The following is a 14,272-nucleotide window of genomic DNA, read 5'->3' on the forward strand; positions in this document are numbered from 1 at the left end:
GGTGGTGGTGGTCATGGTGGTGGTGGTGGTGGTGGTGGTCATGGTGGTGGTGATGAGGAGGAGGAGGAGGAGGAGGATGACTCCTGCTACTCCTGTTTGCTAGGCAAGCTGTACTCTCTGAACACAGATCTATAGATGTCTTTCCAGACTCTGGGTAGATGGAGCTTATTGAGTCCATGGGCATGTGGCTCCTTGTTGCCATTCCTTTCAACTTAGTCCATTTTGTTTGCCACATGGATATCCTTTGAAGTGTGCTGTTACTGTGTATGTTACCTCAAGAGTCAGTGGAGCTGCCCTCCTCTGGACGTATTTATAGACTTCCAAATAACTCATTCTCATTAAATAAGGGCTGTAGCCTCATCATTCCTGACAGTGGACAGGAAAAGAAGGCTCTGCCATCTTACGGATAGAACAGGCCTAAGGGTGTGACTGAACAGGAGAGTGTATATTTAGCATGTGAGAAGCCTTGGGTCCATTCCCTGTCATTCCAAAAGCAGAAAGAAAAGGAGGGAAGGAGGGGCTGGGGATGCAGTCCAGTTGGTAAACTGCTTGTTAGCATGTTTGAAGCCCTGGGTTCGATCCCAGAACCTCCTACATCTTGCATAGTGGCAGGCACCTATAATCTAAACACTTGAGAGTCAGAGGCAAGAGGGACATTTCCAGACTCTTTGATACATAATTGCTTTAATCTCCGTTTCTATGGATGCGCTTACAGAGACTTTTGCTTAACTTCTCAAAAGTGTGGAATCGCTGCTCTCTATGATGTTAGAGGGTCTGACTGGGACCACTGGTGAGTGCGTACTTTCTCCCCTTCCAGCGAAAGCACGGGAACCTGCTAAGGTTGAGGGAGCTGAGGTGTAAGTGGTGAGATTTTGGTTAACCTCTCAGCAAGATTCTATGAAGCCAGATATGGAGGTACACGTCTTTAATGAAATGCCAGCACGTGTGGGCAGAACTCTGTGAGTTTGAGACCAGCCTGGTCTACACAGCAAGTCCCAAGCCAATCAGGGAGGGCTACATAGTAAGACCTATTTTTAAAAAAGAAGGTTCTATGAGCCTCTTAACATGGACCCCAAGAATAATGGCTTTATGAGAGAGCATGAACACCTGGGGCTCAGACCTGTTCCTTGTTGATATGCGTAAGATGGAAGGGCTATTGCCTAAGGCCCTGGCAGCCAGGAGAGCTGCCTGCAGTGTCACTGGCAAACAGCCTTCAAGGAGCAGGGCTGCCTATTCTGATTCAACACTTACACAGAAGGCTGCTTCCTTTCTTTTATGCAAAAAGGGTTAAAAGCTGGCCTTTATGATCACAGCCAGGATTGGAGTGAACAGACAGAATTCCATCTCTGGGGACTCTGAAGGGGAAGCGGTTGTCCAGCAGTCTGCCTATTGGAGTATAATGTGTCTGCTTCCTGTATGAATGCCCAAGTCAAGAGTCTGGTGGCTGCCTGGACTTCACCATAGCTCTGATTTCAGCCATTTCTCTGACATGCAGGAAGTTGTGTGTCTTTAGCCACCTGCAACTTCATGGCCAGCTGACAGAATGGTTTGTCCCTGCAGTCAGCCCCAGGAAATTAGAACTGGGTGTCACATTCAGCCAGTCGTAGGGTCAGAAGCTGGAAAAGGGTTGATGGCTCCTCTTTGCTCTCTGTACTTTTTTAAAAAATATTTATTTTTACTTTATGTGTATGAAGATTTTGCCTGCAGGTGTGTACAGCCTGTGTGCAGTACCCAAGAACATCAGAAGGGGGTGTCAATCCCCCTGGAACTGGAGCCACATATGACTCTGAGCTGTGTGGACACTAGAAATTGAACCCAGAACCCTAGAAGAGCAGCAGCTGGTGCTTTTAGCTGAGCCATTTCTTCAGCCCCCTGTACTTGTTTCCCTTGCATAGTTTCCAGGATACGGATCATCTTGCTTTCCCAATCCTGGTATTCAACAATTCCTAAGTCAAGGTCTTTTGGGGAAATGTGGTCACCATTCCATACCTCTAATTTCCCCATAGCTACTCAATGATAACTTTTAGTGTGCCACGGCATAAAATTTGTTTATTCCATGTTTATTTTCTTGTTTAATTGTGGCTTTTATTTTATCTGTTTTATTTTCTGTAACATATTAAGAAACTCAGTTAAGCCTGGCCATGCAGCTGTTGATCCCAGCTACTTGGAAGGCCAAAATAGAAGGCTTTCACATTTAAAACCTGCCTGCCCTACAGAGTAAGTTCCAGGCCAACAACTTAATGAAACCCTGAACCTTTTATCAAAATAAAAAGTAAAATGAGGTCTGGGATGTGGTTTAATGGGACTGATCCCAGTACTACTTAAGGAAAAAAAAAAAGCAAATTGCAAAGTCATGCACCTGATTGGTGGAACCCCAGGTCTGCTTGCCTGCTCCAGATCCAGCATTTATCCCTTTGCATTCTTCCACTTTGTCCCTTCTTCCTATCTGTCCTTCTTTCTGGATCTCCCTCCAGGTCTACCTCTGTTCTTGCTGTATGGAACATATTTCTCCACCTTTGTTGACTTGTCATCCAGTTCACAGGGACAAGAATCATTCTGTGCACTGTTGATATGTTTAACTGCATCCTTGGCTTCTACTCACACATCCTGGAGCACCACTGGCCCCCTAAAGGACAGATCTATTCCTCTTCTCCTGCTGAAACTTACTAGTTAAGCCTTATGTTCTGCCTGCAGCTTCTCCACGAAGGATTGTTGTGTGTCAGACATATCCTTGCATGGGATAGTCCATGCTGCTGAATCTAGCCAGGGTTCTGTAAAGAAATGCTTGTACTTCACTGAGCCAGTATTCCTCAGGCTCTGCTGTCTAAGGTCTTAGTGAGAGATGTCCTTACTCCTCAGTTCTCTAGGAACAGAAAGAAGCAGGCAACTGGGCAGTTACCCTGGGCAACTGGATCTTCTGAGTTTCTCTGGGGAAGAACCTTCTGGTCTGCATTTGTAGAAAGGCCTTCCGATGAGGAATGCAAAGCTGTTATCCCTCCTAGATGGACTCTACTTGCCTTCAGGAAGAAATTCTGCATCTTTCCTGGGACAACTAGATCTCTTACATGTAGACAGTTGAGGGAAGGCTAGACCTTCCTGTTGAGAAACTGGTAGGGGTCTGTGGTCCCTCACTCCAGAAATATACATTTGCCCGTAGATTGAGAGGCTCACAGATGCCAAAGGCTGAATGGCCATCCATCTGTTCAGCCATCCATTGCAGGTTAGGAAGCTCTGATTTAACCTCACACCTTTGGGAGAGAAGTAGGAAGAAGGGGTGGGGGGGCGTGTAGAGATGAATAGTAAAGAAAGAGGAGCGGCAATGTAAAGCTGACACTTCCAGTTCCAGCCCAGTCTGAAGGCAGGACCCAGCTAATGGGAGGAAGAGAGGAAGCTAGGGAAGAGATGAGCAACAAGGCAGGCCCCCTCCTTCCACAGCTGCAGCAGCTCAGTGGGCTAGATGAATAATCTGAGGGGGGGAGTGACCCTGGAAGAACCCTTTGTTCCAGCTGAGGCTGGAGCAGGGGCACCGAGCCATTCACACGCTATCCCAGGGCATCCTGCTGGGTACTCTGGGGAGGGGGCACTGCAGCCAGTCATGGGACTTGGCCAGGCAGATAGCTTGATGCTTAATAGGGAAGCCAGCTGCATGCTGCTGAGGCTGGGGGAGGGGCTGCGTCCGCCGGCCTTCCTGCAGGCCTTGGTCTGTCTCACAGACAGGAAGGCACTGACTGGAGCACTGACTGGTCCTGGTTACTCTGTCCTGAGGTGGCTTGATCTTGTCACCCCCTGCCCCCCAAAGTAAAATCTGATGATAGGATTCTCAAACTCTTTCGTGCCTCCCCCGTGGATTCCATGACATCAAGAGGCGCCATGCTCCGATTTCACTGTTCTAGCTTGCGTCAGTGCTTAGGCTTCAAGATGGAGGCAGGTATATCTGTGTCTTAGTTTTCTAATTCTGGAAGAAAGCACATAGAGGCGTCTTGGTAGCATCCATCTATCCCACACTCTTCTTCCAAGCACAACACCCCTTGGTGGCTTCATCTGTCTCCTTGTCTTCAGAGATGCTGTGTAAAGATGCTATAGACAGGGCAGCTGGGCTATCTGTGAACCCAAAGGCCGAAGCTGTCTTTGGGATCATATCTGCCCTGGCAGAAGAAGGAAATCTCTCTGAGTGACAATTCTCCTGGGTTTCTCTCCTGCCCACCCCTGTCAGCTTTGGGTGGACAGGCATTGATGCCCTCTGTCTGCTTCCTATTCTTTCTGCCCAGGCATAGCCAGCAATCTGGAGTGTGCATGTGGTCGGAGCCACTTCACATGTGCAGTGAGTGCGCTCGGCGAATGTACCTGCATCCCCGCCCAGTGGCAGTGTGATGGAGACAATGACTGCGGAGACCACAGCGATGAGGATGGCTGTAGTAAGTAGCATCCCAGGGTTAGCAGGAGGAGAAAAAGGATGAACCAAGGAATGTTCTCTGCCTGCCCACCTTGTGTCCAACTCAGAGTTGGGCTCTTGCAAGGGTGACCCGATGTAGAGAGAGAGATGGCTTCTTCACATGTATACCTTTAAAAACCTGTATTTCTATTGGGTGGTTCATGCCTCTAATCCTAATAAAATACACTTTGAAATGTTGCAAAAGGGCCAGCATGGTGACTCACACCTTTAATCCTAGCACTTGGGAGGCAGAGGCGGGCAGATCTCTTGAGTTTGCACCCAGACTGGTCTATAATGTGAGTTCTAGGACAGCTGGAGCTAAACAGAGAAACCCTGTCCAAAAAAAAAAGAAAGGAAGAAAGGAAGAAGGAAAGAAAAAAGAAAGGAAGAAAAGAAGAGAAAAATAAAATGAAAGAAAGAAAAAGCAAACTTGGAAAAGATATAGAAGAAAATACCCTTAAAGACATAAATAGTCATTATTAAATAGCTCTCCTTGTATTTATGAATTCTGTGTGCATGATGCATGCATACATTTAAATTTTTATATGGTATACATAGATGCAGATTGTTTTCATGATTGTTATTTTAATACTCTGTATAGTCAAAAATATTAAATAAGATAAGCTTTGTAAGGAATCTTATATTTGGGTGGCTGCTGAGGTTGCTTAGCAGGTAAAGTTGGTGCCACCAAAGCCCAATGACTCTTTGATCCCTAGGACCCACGTGCGTGCCACCAAAGCCCAATGACTCTTTGATCCCTAGGACCCACGTGGTGAGCAGAACCATCGCTAGGAAGTTGTTCTCTGATCTCTCCACGGACACTGTGCCCTCTCTCCTGCAATAATAATAAATTTTAAAAACAGGGTACAAAGCTATCGAAGAAGACACCCGAGATTGACACACAAGCATGTATCCGACTGACAGAGAAGGCTGTAGCTCAATAGTGGAGCTACTTGCCTTGTATGCATGAGGTTCTAGGTTCAACCCCCCTCCCCACACTGAAAGGAAAAAAAAAAAACCTCTTATTCTATTTACGCTTGCTTTTCCTCCAGCATAGTCACAGACAGACAATGGGCCAGGACGTCCTGTCTTGGATATATATAAATCTCACTGTTAAGCCAATTGTCTGGATTTAGGGGTACTTGTCTGGCCTGCAGCATCTATGTCTGATGGTAACTAATTAGTCTAATGGGAACGAAGCTACAACCTGGACCTCATTAACCCTAACCAGCTCAGCTAATTATGATAATAATAAATGCTTCCCTTTCATGTAGCACTTTCATACACATTATCTCAAAAGACCTCTTGTGAGTTGAATGCAATTATCCCCTTGTGGAGTCCAAGGAACTACTGCTCAGGGCGGGCAGATGACATCATAGTAATGATTTCTAGAAGTGAAACCCAGATGTGTCAATCATCCTTTAATAAGAGAGGAGGGGATTGTGTCCCTCCTGGGATCTCTTGAGGCAGGTCTCATACAGTTCTGGCTGGCCTCAAGCTTGATATGTAGCTGAGAATGACCTTGAACTTTCAATCTTCCTGCCCCTACCTCTCAAGTGCCAGAATTACATGTGTTTGCCTCCATATCTGGTTTTATGAGGCGCTGGTGACCCAACCCAGGGTCTGATACATGTTAGGCAACGTTCTACCAACTGAGTTACAACCGTGGTCCCGTTTTTCTCTCCAGCCCAAGTTTTTCTTACTGCTTCCTCAGGCATCTTAGAGTCAGGGTTTCTGCTGGCCCCCAATTCCCTTCAGCTGATCCCTCTTCCCAGCTGCAGTTTCTTAGGGGCTCTATCTACTGGGAGACCAGGGATGGGAATGAGGACAGTGGAACTTGGAACAAGGATCTCTGGCCCAGTGTAGCCTGCCTGCCTGACTTTTCCCTTCTCTCGGACCCAGCACTGCCTACCTGCTCCCCTCTGGACTTCCACTGTGACAATGGCAAGTGTATCCGACGCTCCTGGGTGTGTGACGGGGACAATGACTGTGAAGATGACTCTGATGAGCAGGACTGTCGTGAGTGTTGGGAGGGGCCAGACGAACTCCACAGGCTCTGTTGGGAAAGGGTTTTCCGTCAGAAAATGATGCCCCCCACCCCGGTCTAGTTGAGCTCTTGGGTCTTCAGCTCTTGTTCTGTCCTTGGTGAGCTAAGCCCACAAGAGGTGGGTACCTCCTCCGGAGTACTAGGGCCAGCAGTGGGACTGTTGACTGCCCCAGAAGGCTTTATTGAGGGGCTTTGGAGGCAATGTGCTCTCCATGCACAGCAGCCTGACTCATCTGTGCCCACAGCCCCCCGAGAGTGTGAGGAGGACGAGTTCCCCTGCCAGAACGGCTACTGCATCCGGAGTCTGTGGCACTGTGATGGGGACAACGACTGTGGTGACAACAGTGATGAGCAATGCGGTGAGTGGTCCTCTGAGGGCAGGAAGGAGTCCAGGGTAGGAGAGCCTGTAGGAAGAGAGAGAAGCAAAGGACTGTGCTACCTGACCTGAAACTGCTCCAGGGATCTGGTGCAGCTGAAAGAAGGCAGGCTGGCAGAGCAGTCTATCCTGTCAGGAGCACGGACCTCCTCCTACCCTGGAACCAAAGGAGGACGGTGAGATCCTATGGGACCTCTGTCTCATTGTACCCCTAGACATGCGCAAGTGCTCAGACAAGGAATTCCGCTGCAGCGACGGGAGCTGCATTGCTGAGCATTGGTACTGCGATGGTGACACAGACTGCAAAGATGGCTCTGATGAGGAGAGCTGCCGTGAGTGCTCCTACCCCTGAGGCTGCTGCTAGGCTGGGGACAGTGGCCAAAGACTCCGGCTACTAGATAAGGGTTGGCTGAGAGGGTTGTGTGCAGGCAAAGGAGTGGGTGTTCTAAAGGAGCGATGTTGGGGATGGAACTCATGTACATGCTTACTTAGCATATGTGAAGCCTTGGTTTCTATCAGCACTGCCCAAACCAGGCAGAAATAGTGGTGTATACCTGAATGTAATCCTACACACAGGAGGTAGAGGCAGAAGGATCAAAGGTTCTTTCTGGCTATGAATCGAATTTGAGGCCAGCCCGAGATACGTGAGCCCCGAGCTCAGGTAGCGGTAGTTATAGAGAGGGTTGACTCTTTCTGGTCCACTAATGTGTAGAAGCCTGTAGTGCCATAAATAAAGGAAAGCAACTCGTAGCATTCTGGAGGAAGACACCGTGCCCCTGTCAGGAATCAGGCCCCCGTCCCTAGGCACTGGGGTCTGAGGGCTGCTTTCCCTTCCAGCCTCCGCAGTACCCTCCCCTCCTTGCAACCTGGAAGAGTTCCAGTGTGCCTATGGTCGGTGCATCCTTGACATCTACCACTGTGACGGAGATGACGACTGTGGAGACTGGTCAGACGAGTCCGACTGCTGTGAGTGCTCTGGCTGGGAGGAGGGGCAGTCAGACTGGAGGAGCTCCTCTGGTGGCAGGGCACAGGTGCCAGCTGGGGCAAGGCGCTTAGGGGAACAGTGTCTGAGTTTCATGGTCCCTCTGGGGAGGAGCTGGAGTGTTGGGAGGGGCAGAAGATGGGACTTGGGACTTTCTGCTCTTCCATGAGGTGCTGTGTGCACAGGCTGGCTAGAGACAGAAGACCTTTGTTTCCCCAGCCTCCCACCAGCCCTGCCGCTCTGGGGAATTCATGTGTGACAGTGGCCTGTGCATCAATGCGGGCTGGCACTGTGACGGTGATGCGGACTGTGATGACCAGTCTGATGAACGCAATTGCAGTGAGTTGGGGATAGTATCAAAGACATGGGGCGGGGGAGCTAAGGAGAAAGGTTTGGGGGCAGATTGAACATGAAAACATATTGAACAGCTATACAGCTGTGTGGTTGTATGCTGCACAGAGGCACTATTATCCAAAAGGATACCAGTCACCTAGTAGTCTGTAGAGTTATAGACACATCGTGGCAGTTGTTCTAGCAGGCAGCAGTAAGGAGCTCTGAAGAAGGGTCACCTGGTTCATAAAGAGATACCTCTCTCAAGAAGAGTCGCCTGCGTCCTTGAGAGAGTTTCAGACTGGGGTGGGAGGACCAGCCTTTCATTAGGTCTTTGCTCTGTCCAGCCACCTCCATGTGCACAGCCGAACAGTTTCGATGTCGGTCAGGCCGCTGCGTCCGTCTGTCCTGGCGCTGCGATGGGGAAGATGACTGTGCAGACAACAGTGATGAAGAAAACTGTGAGAACACAGGTGGAGTCCCCATCGGTGTCCCCGCCTGCCCTAACATTAGGAGTGGGAGGCAGGGGAGCAAAGGGAGCACGGCCATTGCTTTCTCAGCCAGCCAGAGGTGATGCTTCACTTCTAGTCTTCGATGGCCTGCCCTTTCCCTGCCCTTCCCAGTGAGTAGGGTCAGATCCAGCTGTGGGAGCAGGGGAGATAGCTCAGTGGATACAAGCTCTTGTTATGCAAGCACAAGGATCCAAGTTCAAATCCCTAGGCAATGGCTGTGAGTGCCTGTAATACCAACATAGGGAGAAAGAGAAAGCCAGATGCCAGGAGCTCACTGACCAGCCAGCCTCACCAAAATGGCTGGCTCCTGGTTCAATGAGAAACTTTGTCTCAAGGCAATAAGACAGAGAATGAACAATAAAGTCATCAGATATCATCCTCTGGCCTCTCTCTGCACACACATGTACGAGCACACATATCCATATACATAGTCACATCCGCACAACACATCACATACTTACACACATGCACAATCCAGATGCATTATTGACCTGTGTACAGTTCTTGAACACAGAGTCAAGGCCATGAGTCTTCGCAGCTGCTGGAATTCTCATTTTCACTCTGGCCTTGGGAGAAAGGGCTGTTCTCCAGCCAGCAGCCCTTGTGTCGACTTCCACTCTGCAGGAAGGACTGGCAGTCTCTGCATCTGCCCCCTCAGTCCCATGCTAAACCTGGTTCTGACTACGAGGGTACACTCTTTGACTCTGTCCCAATCACTCATCCATTGTGGAATCCCAGGGAGAAAACAAACTCAGACAGTCAACCAGTCTCGTCTGAGCTGTTTCCTGCCTCCGACCCCATCCCTCCCACCTTGATTCTCAGCTGGCTCCAGTTTACCCTGGAAAATGACAGGCTCCTGTCCCTTGTGGACTCAAGCCCTGCCCTCCTATGACCTGACCCTCCCCCTCTTCCCTCTCTTTCTAGGAAGCCCCCAATGCGCCTCTGACCAGTTCCTGTGTTGGAACGGGCGTTGTATTGGGCAGAGGAAGCTGTGCAACGGGGTCAATGACTGCGGTGACAACAGTGACGAAAGTCCACAGCAGAACTGTCGTGAGTGTCTCTAGTGTGTGGGCCTGGCCCGTGGTTTGTGGCTGAGCCCCACCCGTAGGGTTCAAAGAGAGGCCTCCCCTGGGACTCTTGCAGTTTTTGGGAGCTGTTCTTCGTGGTCCAGGTAGAATGCCAAGTTGGCTGGACGGGGGTGGATTCTGGGCTCGGCTCCCAACTCTGGCTTGGCTGGCACAGGGCCCCGGACGGGTGAGGAGAACTGCAATGTTAACAACGGTGGCTGTGCCCAGAAGTGTCAGATGGTACGAGGGGCAGTGCAGTGTACCTGCCACACAGGCTACCGGCTCACAGAGGATGGCAGGACGTGCCAGGGTGAGCTGGGGCCTGAAAGTGGGGGGTGGGAGGGTCAGGATGCTCGGGTGGGGCAGCATATAGGAAGCTGGGTGACATATCAGGTCGGTGTGATCTCCACTCATCATTGCACTGACCCTGGGAAGTGAGGGTCATTTCTCTCATTTTGCAGATAGGGAAACGAAAGTACAGAGAGTGTAAGTAATTTACCCAAAGCCACACAGCTAGTAAGCAGCTGAGTTGGGGTTTGAAATCTGAGACTCCATGACCTCAAAGCCCTGAACCACTTTTTACACAGTTTCCCACCAGGCTGAGGAATGGACGGGGATATGGGATATGGAGATATGACCAGGAAAACAACCGGGTGGCTTAGGAGTGTGTGGGAAGATGGCAGCAGGCAGGCTTCCTCACCCTGCCTGGTACCCACAGATGTGAATGAGTGTGCTGAGGAGGGGTACTGCAGCCAGGGCTGCACCAACAGTGAAGGGGCTTTCCAGTGCTGGTGTGAAGCGGGTTATGAACTGCGGCCGGACCGGCGCAGCTGCAAGGCTCTGGGTAAGGCGCGTCGGCCCTAGGCTGGGTGGGCTGAACAGACGAAAGCCGGGTGTTCCAAAGCTGAGGGATTTGCTAAGAAGTGGATTTATTTTTTTACAAGTTGCAATCTGGGCTCCAAGTGGAAGCCCAGCGACTGGGTTGGGGTTAGAAAGGATTCTAGTCTTCTAGTGCAGATGTCAGCAGCTTGGGACATGCTCTAGTGGGCGGCTCTATCAGCTGAGGGCCCGAGGGTTTATGCTGATGGCTATCTAGTGGCTCTGAAGCCCAGCGGGGTCCTGTTTCTATGCTGTGTCCAGGGCCAGAACCTGTGCTACTGTTTGCCAATCGTATCGACATCCGGCAGGTGCTCCCGCACCGCTCCGAATACACGCTGCTACTGAACAACCTGGAGAACGCCATTGCCCTTGACTTTCATCACCGGCGGGAGCTGGTCTTCTGGTCTGATGTCACCCTGGACCGCATCCTCCGTGCCAACCTTAATGGCAGCAATGTGGAGGAGGTGGTGTCTACTGGGCTAGAGAGCCCAGGTAGGAAAACAAGGCCCTGAGTGGAGAGCCAAGACCACCATGTGCCAAACACAGTGGGAAGGAAGGGACAGGCCAGTGTTTACCAAGTGCATAAAGCAGAAGGCCTCTTCCGGCGAAATCTTGGGTGGAACTCTCATATAGGAACCAACTGTAGAGTTGAAAATGCTGCTCAATTGATAGAGTGTTTGCTTAGCATGAACACAAAGCTCTAAGTTTGATCTCCAAGCACTGCATGAACTAGACATGATGATGCCTGTAATCTGAAGAGGTAGAAGCAGAAAGATCAGAAGTTTAAGGTCATTCCAGTTTAAGGCCAGGCTGAGATACATAAGACACCCCCACCCCCCTTCTCAACATACAAAAAGCAACAGCTAGTTTGGTGGCTTCAAGCTATCTTACCAGCAGGTTATTAAGTGACTAAGAAGTTAGTATCCAGGGCTGGAAGTAAAACTCAGTAGTATAGCCCTTGCTTACTTAAGAAAGGCACTGAGTTCCATCCCCAGCACCAGGGAGGGCATCAGGAGCTCAAGATCAGCCTCAGCTAAATATAGATGAAGCGCATGACCCCATCCACCACTTGATTCCTCTTCCCAGTCTCTGGGAAGCTCAGTACCTAGCTCACAGAGACAGTGTGTGTAAAACAGTTAGAACAAGGTCCCAGCCTCGGAAGCATCTTGTAAGAGTTTGCTCTTGTTTTCAGGAGGCAGAACTACCTAGGGTGAATCCCTAACACTCTTCCCTTTCCTCCTCTTACCAGGGGGCCTGGCTGTGGATTGGGTTCATGACAAGCTCTACTGGACTGACTCTGGGACATCAAGGATTGAGGTGGCTAATCTGGATGGGGGCCACCGGAAAGTGCTGCTGTGGCAGAGCCTAGAGAAGCCCAGGGCCATTGCCCTGCACCCCATGGAGGGGTGAGTGGATGTCTTAAATTTCCAAGTCCTTCTTGAAGTGGGCAGGGAGTGTCCTCAGGCCTCTGGGCTAGGCTTTGTGGGTCTTCAGAGCAATGTTGACAATATGAACTCTGGACTCAGATGCCGTTGCATCCTGGCTCTGTAGTATGTGGCCGAGGATCCTTGGCTTACTCCACCTCTCTATGTTCCTTCCTTCCTTCTTTCCTTTTCTTTTCTTTTTCTTTTTTTTTCCTTTTTTCTTTTGAATATATGTGAGCAAACCCTTCAGACACACCAGAAGAGGGCATATCAGATCCCATTACAGATGGTTGTGAGCCACCATATGCTTGCTGGGAATTGAACTCAGGACCTCTGGAAGAGTAGTCAGTGCTTTTAACTGCTGAGCCATCTCTCCAACTCCCCCTTCATTCATTTCTAAATTGGCCAATTAAAAACAAACACATATATAAAACAAACATAAAAATAGACATATGTGGGAGGTGACTGCAGAAGGATAGGGAATTCAAGTTCATCTTCAGCTACATAGCTGGAGATCAACCTAAGCTACTGAGACCCTGATCTAAATAAAGATACAACTGCTCCCACAGATGTTCTAAGGTAAAATAATGAAGCATTTTAAATGGAATAAAATATACAAATTAGGTAAGTTTAAACTGTCTAGTGTTTTTTATTAGCCCATAGAGTGGAGCTAATTAAAAATTATTATTAATTTAAAGCAGCCAGTAGTTGAGGTAATTAATATCATTAATTTGAAATAATTTTAAAAATTAATAGACAAGTCTCCTGCATTGAAGTCTCTTGAAATAGAAATTCTTAGCCTCTGGCTTGTATGCATTCCATGCCACCAATTGAGGGGATGACTTGTAAGATCCTGCAATTAGATGTCAATTGTTTGAGAAATATGATGTGTGGGAGAGGGGGCATAAAACACGTCAGGCAGCAGAGGAGACTGAGAAAGAAGAGCTTGTGCATCCTAACGTATACACCGCACTCTCTCATTGTCTTCACAGGCGCTAGGATTGTCATCTGCTCTGTCTACTGCTCCCTTTCTAGGGCCAGTTGTACCTGTTCCATAGCAGACACTTAAAAAAAAAATTCTGGGGCTGGCGAGATGGCTCAGTGGGTAAGAGCACTGACTGCTCTTCCGAAGGCCCTGAGTTCAAATTCCAGCAACCACATGGTAGCTCACAACCATCCATAATGAGATCTGATGCCCTCTTCTGGTTGTCTGAAGTCAGCTACAGTGTACTTATGTATACTAATAAATAAATCCTTGGGCCAGAGAGAGGGAAGCTGACTGGAGCGAGCAGAGTTCCTAAAATTCAATTCTCAACAACCACATGAAGTCTCACAACCATTTGTACAGCTACAGTGTACTCATATACATAAAAATAAATAAATAAATCTTTAAAAAAAAATCTGATGAACAAATGCCCTGTCTCAAGACGTTTCAATCCAGATATTTAAAAAGGTATCCTATAGAGCTGTCGATACAGCTTTGTGATAAAACAGTTGCCTCCCATTAGGTTCTGTGTTTAATTCATTGGGTTCAGCCTTCAAACACTGGGGTGGGGATGGGGAAGCATTTTAAATAAGTAAATTTTTTTAAAAAGTGTCTTTCAAAGCCAGGCATGGTGGCACACCCCTTTAATCCCAGTACTCAGTGAAGCAGAGGGATCTCTGAGTTTGAGGCCAGCCTGGTCTACATAGTGAGTGCCAGGCCAGCCAAGGCTATATAGTGAGACCCTACCTCAAAAATTAGATAGATAGATAGATAGATAGATAGATAGATAGATAATAAACTAACAAACAAATACAAACAAATAAATAAACAAACGAATGCTTTCCAGGCAAACGGGTGAAACCCAAGTGTAAAGCCATCTCTGGTTAGTACCCTGGCTGTCATTCATCTGTCCTCCACCATCCACCTCTTGATTTCCTTTCTTCCTAGAACCATTTATTGGACAGACTGGGGCAACACCCCCCGCATTGAGGCCTCCAGCATGGATGGCTCTGGACGTCGCATCATCGCTGACACTCATCTTTTCTGGCCCAATGGCCTCACCATTGACTATGCTGGACGCCGCATGTACTGGGTGGATGCTAAGCACCACGTCATCGAGAGGGCCAATCTAGATGGGAGTCACCGCAAGGCTGTCATTAGCCAGGGTGAGGTCTTTGATGTGCTGTCTTTCATCTCTCTGCTTCTTCCCCAATCCTGCCCCCAAGAACCTTGGCAGA

At 48.9% G+C, this 14,272-nt stretch overlaps 1 protein-coding gene across 3 annotated transcripts in view; it reads left to right on the forward strand.

Annotated features, from left to right (window-relative positions):
- The window catches only part of Lrp4 (LDL receptor related protein 4), a 56,835-nt gene that overhangs the window by 9,702 nt on the left and 32,861 nt on the right, over nucleotides 1–14,272 (forward strand). For all 3 annotated transcript variants that reach the window (XM_031371011.1, XM_031371012.1, XM_031371013.1), the window contains exons 2-14: nucleotides 4,269–4,415; nucleotides 6,335–6,451; nucleotides 6,725–6,838; nucleotides 7,071–7,187; nucleotides 7,693–7,821; nucleotides 8,057–8,176; nucleotides 8,515–8,640; nucleotides 9,604–9,729; nucleotides 9,922–10,056; nucleotides 10,465–10,590; nucleotides 10,887–11,117; nucleotides 11,875–12,031; nucleotides 13,983–14,200. In XM_031371011.1, the coding sequence (XP_031226871.1) occupies nucleotides 4,269–4,415; nucleotides 6,335–6,451; nucleotides 6,725–6,838; nucleotides 7,071–7,187; nucleotides 7,693–7,821; nucleotides 8,057–8,176; nucleotides 8,515–8,640; nucleotides 9,604–9,729; nucleotides 9,922–10,056; nucleotides 10,465–10,590; nucleotides 10,887–11,117; nucleotides 11,875–12,031; nucleotides 13,983–14,200 (1,863 nt within the window). The remainder of the gene's footprint in view (nucleotides 1–4,268; nucleotides 4,416–6,334; nucleotides 6,452–6,724; nucleotides 6,839–7,070; nucleotides 7,188–7,692; nucleotides 7,822–8,056; nucleotides 8,177–8,514; nucleotides 8,641–9,603; nucleotides 9,730–9,921; nucleotides 10,057–10,464; nucleotides 10,591–10,886; nucleotides 11,118–11,874; nucleotides 12,032–13,982; nucleotides 14,201–14,272) is intronic.

Source organism: Mastomys coucha, unplaced genomic scaffold (genome assembly GCF_008632895.1).
Source record: "Mastomys coucha isolate ucsf_1 unplaced genomic scaffold, UCSF_Mcou_1 pScaffold15, whole genome shotgun sequence".
Lineage (NCBI taxonomy): Eukaryota > Metazoa > Chordata > Mammalia > Rodentia > Muridae > Mastomys > Mastomys coucha.